The 13,820-nt window shown below is 36.3% G+C and overlaps 1 protein-coding gene across 2 annotated transcripts in view; it reads right to left on the reverse strand.

Moving 5' to 3' along the window:
• Positions 1-334: 334 nt before the first annotated feature.
• The window catches only part of LOC309631225 (MOB-like protein phocein), a 42,336-nt gene continuing 28,850 nt past the window's right edge, over positions 335-13,820 (reverse strand). For both annotated transcript variants that reach the window (XM_082397451.1, XM_082397449.1), the window contains 5 exons: positions 12,308-12,350; positions 12,032-12,118; positions 2,348-2,427; positions 874-985; positions 335-743 (listed from right to left, as the gene is read on the reverse strand). In XM_082397451.1, the coding sequence (XP_082253577.1) occupies positions 612-743; positions 874-985; positions 2,348-2,427; positions 12,032-12,118; positions 12,308-12,350 (454 nt within the window). In that variant the 3' untranslated portion in view covers positions 335-611. The remainder of the gene's footprint in view (positions 744-873; positions 986-2,347; positions 2,428-12,031; positions 12,119-12,307; positions 12,351-13,820) is intronic.

Genomic DNA, 13,820 nt, shown 5'->3' on the forward strand with positions numbered 1-13,820 from the left:
TCTAGAATATACTTTATGTAGCATAGTAAGATTATTTAAGTATTCCTAATGCTTCATTTGCATTTATATTTGGACATACACATAATCATATATGTATATCAAAAAGTATAAACAGAATTTAAAAACACTTTTATCTCACTTTGGAAAACTTAACAGTTAAGACTGAACTATGTGCTACAGAATTTTCTAGAATATCTAAACTCAGGTATAAAACCAAAGGAAAACATTACTATCTCTTTAGTAAATGGCTTGTGTGAAACCTCAAGCTCACTCATCTTTTTCATAGATGTGTTTATTTGATGAGGATTGTGATCCAATGATTGTTTAGCAGCAATTTTACCAAACTGTAAATTCTTTTATTAACGGGCATTATAAACAGATAATACTAATCTTATTTAAAAACCATGAGTGCCACACCAGTGAATATACAGCTCATGAATAACTTAAAAAGTATTTCCCATTTTAAACGGCAACACTCAGCATACAAAAACCTATACTAAACAAAGAAGCTATAATATGGATACATGATTGATGTGTCTAAAATGATATATATACAGTACATAATTAATGTTAATTATGTGATCAGTACATTTTTTTCTATATGATTCCCTTCATGCTTCACTTTCCCCAGAAACTGAATTCTGAACTTCTTCTTCTAAAATTGGTACAATCAGGTTATCCTTGGACATCAAATTATATTTCATCACAAATTTAGTAAACCGATGACACAAAAATGTTTCATTCTGTAGAGAGGGAAAAAAAATATGTCATTTCAATTTACTACTCAAAACCAAATAAATGAGACATAATATCAACATTTATTATTGTCATTCTGATAAGAACGTATCAGGACAATTAGTGAAATATACTTACTTCATATTCATCAAATATCTGCCGGTGATGAAAATAAGCATGTGAAAATATTCTGTAAATCCTACGGCATACTGATCCTAGTTTTGCTACAGATGATTCCTTTATGCTAACCCTAGAAATAGAAAAGAAATCATAGATTTATAGAGCTGGACAGATCTTAGGAACAATATAGTCCAATCTTCTCAATTCACAAGTACAGAAACTGACACCAGAGAAAGTAAGTGACCAGTCCAGGTCACAGCACTAGTAAGTGGCAAGGGCAGGACTAACACCCCTGTTCTTCACTCCCGGGGCAGTGCTCTTTCTACCTAACCACACTGCCCAAGAAATTCAGTACTATAGTTCTGAAACTTTGCTAGTTTAATGCAATTAAAACAAATCCTGACAAAACAAAACTTACTAAAATGTATGTTTATGACATTAACAATCTGTCCACTAGAGCTAACTAAAACTACTGAAAGAACTATTGTTTTATTCTACAGAACTCAATTCTTTTTCGTGTGTGTGTGAGAAATAAAAACTGCCTACATATTTCTGATTTTTTAAAAAATGTACATAGGATACCAAGGCAAAAACCGTTATTTTTTACCTATTTTATATGAGCCCTTTGAAGTTAGTGATATTGGGGAAAAGTCTCCAAATCTATCCACCTGGTAACAAATATCTTAATAGAATAAAAGGCCAGTCACAAACCTCACCAATAATATATTACAGTATGCACAGGCTTCCTCTCAGATCTTAAAAATCTGAAGGCAAGGATAAGGACTCCTTCAAAAATAAGCAGTCCCAACAGAGAAGAGACTGGTGGTTGCCAAGGGGGAGGAGAGTAGGAGAGGGATGGATTGGGAGTTTGGGATTAGCAGATGCAAACTGGTATATATAGAATGGATAAACAACAAGGTCCTACTGTATAGCACAGTGAACTATATTCAATATCCTGTGATAAACCATAATGGAAAAGAATATGAAAAAGAATGTATATATATGTATAACTGAGTCACTTTGCTGTACAGCAGTAATTAATACATTGTAAATCAACTATACAATTAAAAAAATACTCTGGAAATACATAGAACATACTTAGAAAAAAAAATATAAGCAGTCCAACTTAGGAAAGTCTGCTCTTCAGGCATGCTAAGAGGATGCCTCTCTCTACCACAGAGATTCAAGCAAGCAAGTGTGTAAATATCCCAACTCTAAAGCATGAAGGGAGAGCCCTGGAAAATGACGCACAGCAGCAGGAACTGAACTGGCCTGTGAGATTCAGGAGCTGAGTCCTGATGCCTTTAGTTTAACCACAATCTTAATTTCAAAACTTGAATAATTCTGAACAAGCCAAATATATAATAGGTTAAAAAAAACACGGTTTAAAGAATACAATGTATTAACAAGCAAACTAGTTTTAGTTTTAAAAACAGCAATCTTTAAAATTAAATTCAAAAAGTTTAGCACCATGTTTAAAAGTTTTGTTTACCTGCTGGGAAAATATTTATTGCTATTCAGAAGACATGCAGCACCATCAAGTGTGTGTCTAGTATAGTCTATAGCAGGACACTATAAAAGAAAGGATATAAAAATGCATCAACAAAGAGCTCTACCTCTAAAATTAGGTATATTTATTACCTAGGCGTCTTATTCCAAAAACCCTGAGCGTAGTCTAAGAAAAAGTTCCTTACAATATCAGAATGACTGTAAAATTCAATGTTATGTCAATAAATAAGGCTTTATTATCCCCTTCAACTATAATACCTGGCTTCTAGAAAATAAGTGAATCAGTCCCCTAATTTCTCACTCTAGATATTGTATCTAGAAGAAAACAATGCTTAGAGCTGGGAAGAACACCTGATTATCTAATCTAACCCTCTGGCTTTACAAATGAGGAAACTGAGGCTGATCAGTTTGCAGAATATTCACAGGTTTCTTGCCAGATCTTAAAAGTCTATAGGCAAAGATAAGGAATACTTCAAAAAACAAGCAGTCCAACTTAGGAAAGTCTGCTTTTTAGGCACGATGTCTAAGAGGAGGCTGACTCTGCGACGACAGAGATTCAAGTAAGCAAGCATGCAAATATCCCAACTCTGAAGCATGAGAGGGAGAACCCCTGAAGAATGATGCGCAGCAACAGGGACTACCCTTGACTATTGGTCAATGACTTATGCAAGATGACACAGTTAGGAAGAAGGACTTAAAAACCATAACCCAGATACACTGATTCCTAGTCCACTGATTTTTTTTTCTTTAAGCAAGCATCTGCCTTTTTAAATTTAATTAATTAATTAATTTTTGGCTGTGTTGGGTCTTTGTTTCTGTGCGAGGGCTTTCTCTAGCTGCGGCGAGCGGGGGCCACTCTTCATCGCGGTGCGCAGGCCTCTCACTGTCGTGGCCTCTCTTGTTGCGGAGCACAGGCTCCAGATGCGCAGGCTCAGTAGTTGTGGCTCACGGGCGTAGTTGCTCCGCGGCATGTGGGATCTTCCCAGACCAGGGCTCGAACCCGTGTACCTTGCATTAGCAGGCAGATTCTCAACCACTGCGCCACCAGGGAAGCCCTAGTCCACTGATTTATACTTAACCAAGTGGCCAAGCAGCCTCCTTCACTTCACAAATACCTCCAGAGATCACTGCCTCCTTACATCTTAAAAAGCATGCCTTGGGGCTTCCCTGGTGGCGCAGTGGTTGAGAGTCTGCCTGCTAATGCGGGGGACATGGGTTCGAGCCCTGGTCTGGGAGGATCCCACATGCCGTGGAGCAACTACGCCCGTGAGCCACAATTACTGAGCCTGCGCGTCTGGAGCCTGTGCTCTGCAACGGGAGAGGCCGCAATGGTGAGAGGCCCGCGTACCGCGATGAGGAGTGGCCCCTGCTTGCCGCAACTAGAGGAAGCCCTCGCACAGAAACGAAGACCCAACATAGCAATCAATCAATCAATCAATCAATCTTTAAAAAAAAAAAAAAAAGCATGCCTTATTATGTTGCTGGTACCCTGTTACCAATCTAGCAGCTCTCTCAAAAATTTTCTTCCTTTGCAATTTAATATGAAATCTGAAGTATCTTTATATTTTAATAAACCTGTCTTACCCTATTTCATTTATCAGAAACAATGAAACCTATTTGTCTCATGGCAAATCAGCAAACCTATTAAAGGAAAACTAAAACTGTAAAGTAATTCTCCTCATTCAGTTCTTCTGAGGGCAGAGAGGGAGAAGCATCAAAAGAAAGGAAGACTGAGAATGAACCAGGGAACCAAGAAGGAAAAAATAAACTAGAGAAAGAAATAAAAATGACTCTAGTTCTACCCAGTAATTAGAATATTTTTCAATTGTTGAGAATGAAACTGGTGTTTAAAAATGCAGTTAACTACTAAATATGGCTTAGTATAGTACATGGCAAATACATAAAGATTATCTAAACCAAAAAAACCAAAAAGTATTTTTCTAACTATACATCCACAGGAATTTACAGCTAGTAGATTCACTGCCTAAAATAGGAACATGAGCAGTATTTACTGAAAAAAGTATCTTTCTCCATATATATGATTACAGGTGACTTGGTCAAAAACAAATATCCCAAGTCACTGTTTCTCATTCACATTGGTCATTTGGGTGTACCATGGGACACTTTTACAACCTTTAAGTCAGCATGGAAATATAATGCAAGCTACATATTTAATTTAAAAATTTCTAGGGACTTCCCTGGTGGCGCAGTGGTTAAGAATCTGCCTGCCAATGCAGGAGACACGGGTTCGAGCCCAGGTCCGGGAAGATCCCACATGCCGTGGAGCAACTAAGCCCGTGCGTCACAACTACTGAGCCTGCGCTCTACAGCCCGTGAGCCACAACTACTGAGCCTGCGTGCCACAACTACTGCAGCCCGCATGCCTAGAGCCTGTGCTCTGCAACAAAGAGGAGCCACCGCAATGAGAAGTCCGCACACTGCAACAAAGAGTAGCCCCCGCTCCCGCAACTAGAGAAAGCCCACATGCAGCAACGAAGACCCAACACAGCCAATAAATAAATAAATAAATTTATTAAAAAAAAAAAATTCTAGTATCCACATTAAAAAAGTAAAAAGAAACAGGTGAAATTAATTTAAATGATGTATTTTATTTAACTCCATATATATAGCCAAAATTATCATTTTAACATATAATTGATATGAAAATTGCTAATGAGTCTTTGTGGGGTATTTTTAAATTAGATATAATTCACATAAGGGACTTCCCTGGTGGTCCAGTGGGTAAGACTCTGCACTCCCAATGCAGGGGGCCCGGGGTCAACCCCTGGTCAGGGAACTAGATCCCGCATGCATGCCACAACTGAGAGTTCACATGCTGCAACTAAGAAGTCCTCATGCCACAACTAAGAAGTCTGCATGCTGCAACTAAGACCCGGCACAGCCTAAATAAATAAATAATATATTTTTTTTAAAAAGACATAATTCACATAACAAAAAATTTCTCTCTTAAAGTGTAAAATTCAGTAGTTTTTAGTATATTCAGAAAACTGTGCAACCATTATCAACTACATTCCAGATCATTTTCATCACCCCCAAAAGAAACCCAGTACTAGTTAGCAGTCACATCTCCTTCTCCCTTCCCCCTAATCCTAAACAACTAATCTACTTTTTTTCTTCTTTGAATTTACCTATTCTGGATATTTCCTAAAAAATGGAATAGAATGTGGGCTTTTGTGTCACTCAGTGTGTTTTCAAGGCTCATCAATAGTGCAGCATGAATTAGTACTTCATTACTTTCTTTTCTTAATTCAAAACCTTTTTGACTTTGTTTTTAATATATATAAAATCTGTTTCTCCCTCTATAGACTTCATTCTTTTTTAAGGTTAAATAATAATCCGTTGTACGCATATACCATGTTGTTTATTTACTCATCAGTTGATGGAAACTTGGTTGTTTCCATTTTTGGCTATTGTGAATAATGTGACTGTGACCATTAGTACACAAGTTTTGTGTGGATATATGTTCTTATTTCTTCTGGGTGTGTACCTAGGAGTAGAACTGATAAGTCATACAGTAACTCTACACTTATTATTTTGAGGAACTTTCAAACTGTTTTCCAAAATGGCTACAGTATTTTACATACCCATCAGCATGTATAAGGGTTCCACTTTCTCCACATCCTGGCCAACACTTGTTATTATTTGTCTTTTTATATTTTAGTCATTCTAGTGGGTGAAGTGTATGCCACTGTAGGGGTGTGTCTTTTTTTTCCATTAAAAAACAATTGTGGTAAAATATAAAATTTGCCATTTTTAAATGTACAATTCAGTGGCATTAATTACATTCACCATTGTGCAACCATCTACACTATCTGTTTTCATCCAAAGGTTTTTCATCATCCCAAACAGAAACTATAACCATTAAGCGATAACTTCCCCACATTCCCAACCCCCAGACCCTGGCAACCTCTAAACTACTTTCAGTCTCTATGAATTTGCCCTTTCTAGATATTTCATACAAGTGAAATCATACAATAACTGTCCTTCTCTGTCTGGCTTATTTTACTTAGCATAATGTCCTCAAAGTTCATTCATGTTGTAGCATGTATCAGAACTTCACTCCCTTTTATGGCTGAATAATATTCCATGGTATATATATATACACCACATTTTGTTTATCCATTCTCACTGTGGTTTTGATATGCATTTAACCTAATGACTAATGATGCTGAGCACCTTTCATGTGCTCATTGACCATTTGTATATCTTCTTTGGAGAAACATCCATTCAAATCCTTTGCTCATTTTAGGGACTCCCCTTGCAAGCCAGTCGTTAGGACTTGGTACTTTCACTGCCGTGAGCCCAGATTCAATCCCTGGTCGGGGAACTGAGATTCCACAAACCATGTTGTGCGGCCAGGAAAAAAAAACCCTTTGCTCATTTTAAAATTAGGTTGCCTTTTAGCTGTTTCATAATAGTTCTGGATACTAGACCCATATCAGAGATATGATTTACAAAAATATTTTCTCTCATTATGTACACTGTCTTTTCACTTTCTTGACAGTGTCCTTTAAAGCGTAATCATTTTTAATTTTGATGAAATCTGACATCTATAGATATCTTCTTCCACTTCTGTGCTTTTGGTGTCATATCTAAGAAATCACTGTCTAGTCCAAGGTCATGAAAATTTATACCTATGTTTTTTCCTAAGAGTTTTATAATTTTAGCTCTTACATTTAGGTCTTTGATCCATTATGAGCTAATTTTTGTATACAGTGTGAGGTAGGGGTCTAAATTCATTCTTTTGTATGTAGATATCCAGTGGTCTCTCAGTGAGATATTTTACACTATCTTTTTGTACTAAGTCTTTGAAATCGGTATGTATTTTACACTTAAAGCATATCTCAATTTGGACTACCCACATGAAGTGCTCCACAGACACGTGTTTCATGCTACTGTATCAGACAGCATAACTTTACATATTCAGTTGGTTTCTGAATTTTTTCTGGGTTTTTTTGGAATTAGAGGAAGAGTTTTGCCTTGTTTTAGCTGCTTCCCTCCACCTCCCCCAATTAATTCTCAGTTAACCGATCCTACTCTGCATCATACGTAACAGCAAAAAGTTGGCAAAATATAGTACGTTACAAAATAGTAAGGAATGTGTTCAAGCTTTTATAAATTATATTTTACCAAATATATATTCATAATGCTACTGCAAGTAATCACAATCTGCATGTGACTGAAAGGGCTAACATATAATAACAAGTTACAATCTTCATCACAATCACTATTTGTACAGTTAACTCTATTTGCTGCAATGCCTCTCTTTAATTCTCAAGGACCTTGCATAAATCATCACTCGTGCTGACTACTCTGCCTCTTCCACTTCAGAATCTGCCAGTGCTTTTAATTCATAAGAGCAACTTTCTTAGCTACTAATCTGTCAGTTGCTATTATTTTCTAACTATGCACAATTATTCCAAAAGAATTTAAAAAGTATCCTTTCAAGATTTTCTTTTGTTTGTATTTTTACAGTAATCCCTTCCCATATAGCTACCCCTTGGAAATTATACTATCAGCCTCCCTTGACACATGGACAATCTAGCAGAGCTGGTCTTCACCAAGCAATGTTGCACTTTTTTTTTGGCTGCGCTGCGTGGCTTGTGTCGGTTCAATCCCTGACCAGGGATTGAACCCCGGCCCTCGGCAGTGAGAGTGCGGAGTCCTAACCACTGGGCAGCCAGGGAATTCCCTGCAATATTGCACTTTTAAGACTCATTCACAGGATCTAATGCTGATGATTATCCTATCTTATATTTAACATTACTCAAGAAAAAAGTGGATGTGGTAACGACAGTATATATAAATTTCACAATACATCACAAACTGGATGGCTTTTCTACTGTAAAGTGAGAATAGGGACTTCCCTGGTGGTGCAGTGGTTAAGAATCCGCCTGCCAATACAGGGGACACAGGTTCGAGCCGTGGTCCGGGAAGATCCCACATGCCGCGGAGCAACTAAGCCCGTGTGCCACAACTACTGAGCCTGCGCTCTAGAGCCCACGTGCCACAACTACTGAAGCCCGTGCGCCTAGAGCCCATGCTCCACAACAAGAGAAGCCACCGCAATGAGAAGCCCGTGCACCGCAACGAACAGGAGCCCCTGCTCGCTGCAACTAGAGAAAGCCCGCACACAGCAACGAAGACCCAACACAGCCAAAAATAAATAAATAAATAAATTTATTTAGAAAATAAATAAATAAAGTGCGAATAATGCATCTTTACTATTTGCCAAAATGAAACTAGCTTTTTGGATTCAGTTTCCTAATTGGAATTATCACATCATTTACTATACTACGTAGGCAATTTCAGTGAATTATCAATGAAACTGCTATGATTTTCCCAGATGTAGAATGATACACAACCTGCTTCAATTTATTAACTCAAAAAAAGTAACACCATGAGTGAAGTCAGTCTTAAAAAATAAGTACTACTAGCTTAGACAGGTATCAGATACTTCTTATTTTGGAGAATTTGCCTTTTCAAACAAAAGAACATCAAATATTGATTTTCCAACTAGAGAATTACCTGTTTTTAAGCCTTAGAGGTCTGTCAATATGATGATCACTTAAAGGTCTATAATCCTACAGCACAGGCCTAACTTAACTATTTTCGATGAGTCAATGTCAAGCAAAAACTAATTACTACAGATTAAAAGAGAATGCAGATAAAGGGAAATGCAATGCATAGTTTAAACAAACCAGTTGTAAACGACATTTTTGAGACAACTAAGGAAAACTGAATGTGTACTAGGTGTTAGACAACATGAAGGAATTATTTAAAACAAAAAATGTTCTCTAAAAATTGCTACTTCTTATACTCTCGCCTTGACAAAAACTAAATAAGGAGAAAATAACATGAATAAGTTTTTCAAGGTAAGACCAATTATGGAGAGGAAAATCATTATGGTAGGTTTCAAATAAGTAGTAAGAAATATTAATGAAATGTAGAGAAAAAATATTGACCTATAAAGTTCAAAAGTAACATTTCTACTTGACAGACTAAGAATCAACTAGTAATCACCAACAGTTATTCCTATCAAAAGAAATTAAGACTAAACCAAAAATCTGAACTGGTGCATCTCATCCATTACACACCATATGACAGGTGTTATTCTGTCATAGCCAGTGAATCATAAGTTCTAGCCCATTCAATTGTCCAATTATGAAAAATGATACTATATAAACAAATGGAAAGATACACTGTGTTCATGGACTGTAATAATTATTACTGTTAAAATGACTGTACTACCCAAGGCAATCTACATATTCAATGTAATCCTTATCAAAATACCTATGGCATTTTTCACAGAACTAAAACAAATAATTTTAAAATTTGTATGGAAACACAAAAGACCCCAAATAGCTAAAACGATCTTAAGAAAGAACAACAAAGCTGGAGATATCACGTACCCTGATTTGAATCTATACTACAAAGCAACAGTAATCAAAACAGTATGGTACTGGCACAAAAACAGACATATAGATCAATGAAACAGAACAGAGAGCCCACACTTACATGGTCAATTATCTATTACAGAAGAAGCAATATATAATGGGGAAAAGAGAGCCTCTTCAGTAAATGGTGCTGGAAAAACTGGACAGCTACGTACAAAAGAGTCAAACTGGATTACTTTCTCACACCATATACAAAACTAAACTCAAACTGTATCTAAGACTTAAATGTGAGGTGGGAAACCATAAAACTCCTAGAAGAAAACATAGGCAATACACTCTTTGACAACCAGATTAAAAAATGGGCAGAAGATCTGAATAGACATTTTCCCAAAGAAGACATACAGATAGCCAACAGACACAGGAAAAGATACTCAACATCACTAATCGTCAGGGAAATGCAAATCAAACCACAATGAGATACCAACTCACACTTGCCAAAAGACTATTATTGGGGACTTCCCTGGTGGTCCAGTGGTTGAGAATCCATCTTGCAATGCAGGGGATGCCGGTTCAATCCCTGGTTGGGGAACTAAGATCCCACATGCCATGGGGCAACTAAGCCCACCACCACAACTACAGAGCCCACGTGCTCTGGAGCCCACACACCACAACTACAGAGCTCGTGCGCTCTGGAGCCCGCATGCCACAACTAGAGAGCCCACATGCCGCAACTACTGAGCCCACACACTCTGGAGCCCGTGCACCACAACTAGAGAGAAGCCCGCACACAGCAACAAAGAGCCCGTGCGCCACAACGAATGATCCTACTTGCTGCAACTAAGACCCAATGCAGGCAAAAAATAAATAAGTAAATAAATATTCTAAAAAAGACTATTATCAGGCTTCCCTGGTGGTGCAGTGGTTAAGAATCCACCTGCCAACGCAGGGGACATGGGTTCAAGCCCTGGTCTGGGAAGATCCCACATGCCGCAGAGCAACTAAGCCCGTGCACCACAACTACTGAGCCTGCACTCTGGAGCCCATGAGCCACAACTCCTGAAGCCTGTGTGCCTAGAGCCCGTGCTCTGCAACAAGAGAAGCCACCACAATGAGAAGCCCACACACTGCAACGAAGAGTAGCCCCCACTTGCTGCAACTAGAGAAAGCCCGCGCACAGCAACGAAAACCCAACACAGCCAAAAATGAATAAATAAAATAAATTTTTTAAAAAATGACTATTATCAAAAAGACACAATTGGCTATATTCCAATATAAAATAAAAAGTTAAAAAAAAAGACTTAAAAAAAAAAAAGACAACAAAAAAGTACTGACGAGGAGAAATGGGAACTCTCACGTACTGCTGGAGGGAATGTAAATTGGTACCACTATGGAAAACAGGATGGCAGTTCCTCAAAACATTAAAAATGGAACTGCCATATGAGGCAGCAATTCCACTCCTGGGTGCTTTTCCAAAGAAAACAAAAACACTAATTCGAACAGATATATGCACCCCCATGTTCACTGCAGCATTATTTACAGTAGCCAAGATATGGAAGCAACTTAAGTGTCCACTGATTAGATGAAAAGATAAGGAATACGTGGTATGTATACACACTGGCATAAAAAAGAATGAAATTTTGCCATCTGTGACAACATGGATGGACCTAGAGGCTATTAAGCTAAGTGAAATAACTCAGAGAAAGACAAATACCATATGATTTCACTTATACGTGGATTCTAAAAAACAAATGAACAAACAACAAAACAGAAGCAGAGTCATAGACATAGAGAACAAAGGTGGTTGCCAGAGGGAAGGTAGGAGGAGTGAAATAGGTAAGGAAGATTAAGAGGTATAAACTTCCAGTTACAAAATGAATGAGTCACACGGATGAAATGTACAACATGAAGCATACTCTCAATAATATTGTAATAATTTTGTATGGTGACAGATGGTAACTAAACTTATCACAGTGATCATTTTGTAATGTACAGAAATATCGAATCACTATGTCATATACCTGAAACTAACACAGTGTAGGTCAATGATAATTTCAATTAAATTTTTTAAAAAGATACTAATCACAAGAAACCCTAAAGTAGCACTGTACCAATGACCTTGCAGCAAAGAACTCTAAACCAAAGGGCAAAATAAACAGTGACCTAAAAACTCAAAAAATTTGTCTACCACTATCTTAAAGAGATTTAGGTTATGATGATTTTATTAGTCATTCTATTTCATAAATTCTCACCTCTTTTGGTGTTTTATGAGCTGCACAAAGAAAAATCCATTGTTCAGTTGCTGTCATCTGAGTGCATGTATCTGGATGGCATTCACTCTGTTAAAATAGTTACATTTATTAATATGTAAAATAATAATGAAAAAGTTTATCATTTGAGTTGCTACATTTCATGTAAAATTCTAGAATAAATTAAAAATTTATGTCTTTGTAAGCACATTAATTTACAAAAACAGAAAAAAAAAATCAGAACGTTCAATTATAGCTTTAACTTAAAGAAAATATTACCTGAAGTTTGACAGCAAGTCCATTTAGCTCAAGACAGAATTGCCTAAAAATGTAAATATATAAATGAAAAGTCTTATCTATCCTCCATATTATTTTTAGAATATTAATTGTAAAAACAGAATCCCATCAGTACCATCCTTCCTCCCTCATCATCATTATCAACACCACCTGAACTTACATGGCACATTCTTTACAAAGACATACACATTAGTAAACAAAACCCAAAACTAACAACCCTAACAATAATGTTCAATATCAGAGTTCAGTGAGTTGATTACTGTTACACACTGGAAATTGGTACAATTTTTCTGAGAAATACTTTGAAAATATTTACCAAGACCCTTACAAAGTGTATATTTTTTAACTAAGTCATTCTCCTAAGAATCTATTCTAATGAAATAATCAGAACTGCAATGCAGACATATGTACAAAGATGTTCACTGAAACTATATACATAAAAAATTTCTTTGAAACATTATAAATGATTAGCAATTGGAGAGTAGTGAAATGTTGGTATTACATAAACATACAAAGGATATATACTTATATTCACAGTAAGATTCCAGTTATGTAAAAATTCATGTGTGTGTACATATCTGTATACAGATAATCAGAAGAAAGACTAGATGTTTTATATTCCTATGTATTATACAGGTTTTATTCTGATTACAAACAACATGCTCCTTCTAAAAACTCCAAACAGGACCAAATACAAAATATAAAACAGGAAAGTTCTCCGTACTTCCATGACCTCTTCCCGAAAGATAGTTATTGTTTACACGCAAATCTGATTTTCTCTTGATAGATTAAAATATATTGGAATCCTATCATATACAATTTCATAACTTGCTTTTTTGCCACTTAATAGATCTTGGGCATTTTTTCATGATTTACTTTCCCTCTAAAATTGTCAAACTGAGAATTATAAAGCCTAGAACAATGCTTGGATTGTTCTTACAATAGTTAAGTTCTCAAAAAATATTTCTGAATAAACGAAAAATGGAGCAAATTACATGACATTTAGATCATTTTTAGACAGACTTGCTATTTGATATGAAAAGACAATTAATCCTTTATGTCATAAAGATACTTTATGTTGTCAAAGTGCTGAATGTGTTCCCTCTAAAAACCTATCAAATTAGTTAATCGCTATGTTTCCCTATCAAACAAATGAATACTTTGGTTCCGCAAATATGCAAGGCTAAAACCTATAATTAGAAGATAAAAGAGAGTTCCAAAAGAAAAACAAAAAACCCAAAACACTGCACATATGTGAAAGAAAAACTATATTTATTTGTTTATTTATAACATACTTTAAAATAGAAAAAAGCAAATTAAAAAACAAGGGTCAAATTTTCAGTTGTCTACAACTATACTTCCTTTCCAGATGCCTAATAATAATGCTGTTCGTAGATTATACAAGTAACACTATTTCTGAATCACCACATAGTCCTCTACTGCCCCATATCTGTAAGTTGCATGTTATGTGTTTCTGAGTTGTTTTCTACTAAGT

This window comes from Balaenoptera borealis (genome assembly GCF_965194805.1).
Source record: "Balaenoptera borealis genome assembly, chromosome: 6".
NCBI classification, from domain to species: Eukaryota; Metazoa; Chordata; class Mammalia; order Artiodactyla; family Balaenopteridae; genus Balaenoptera; species Balaenoptera borealis.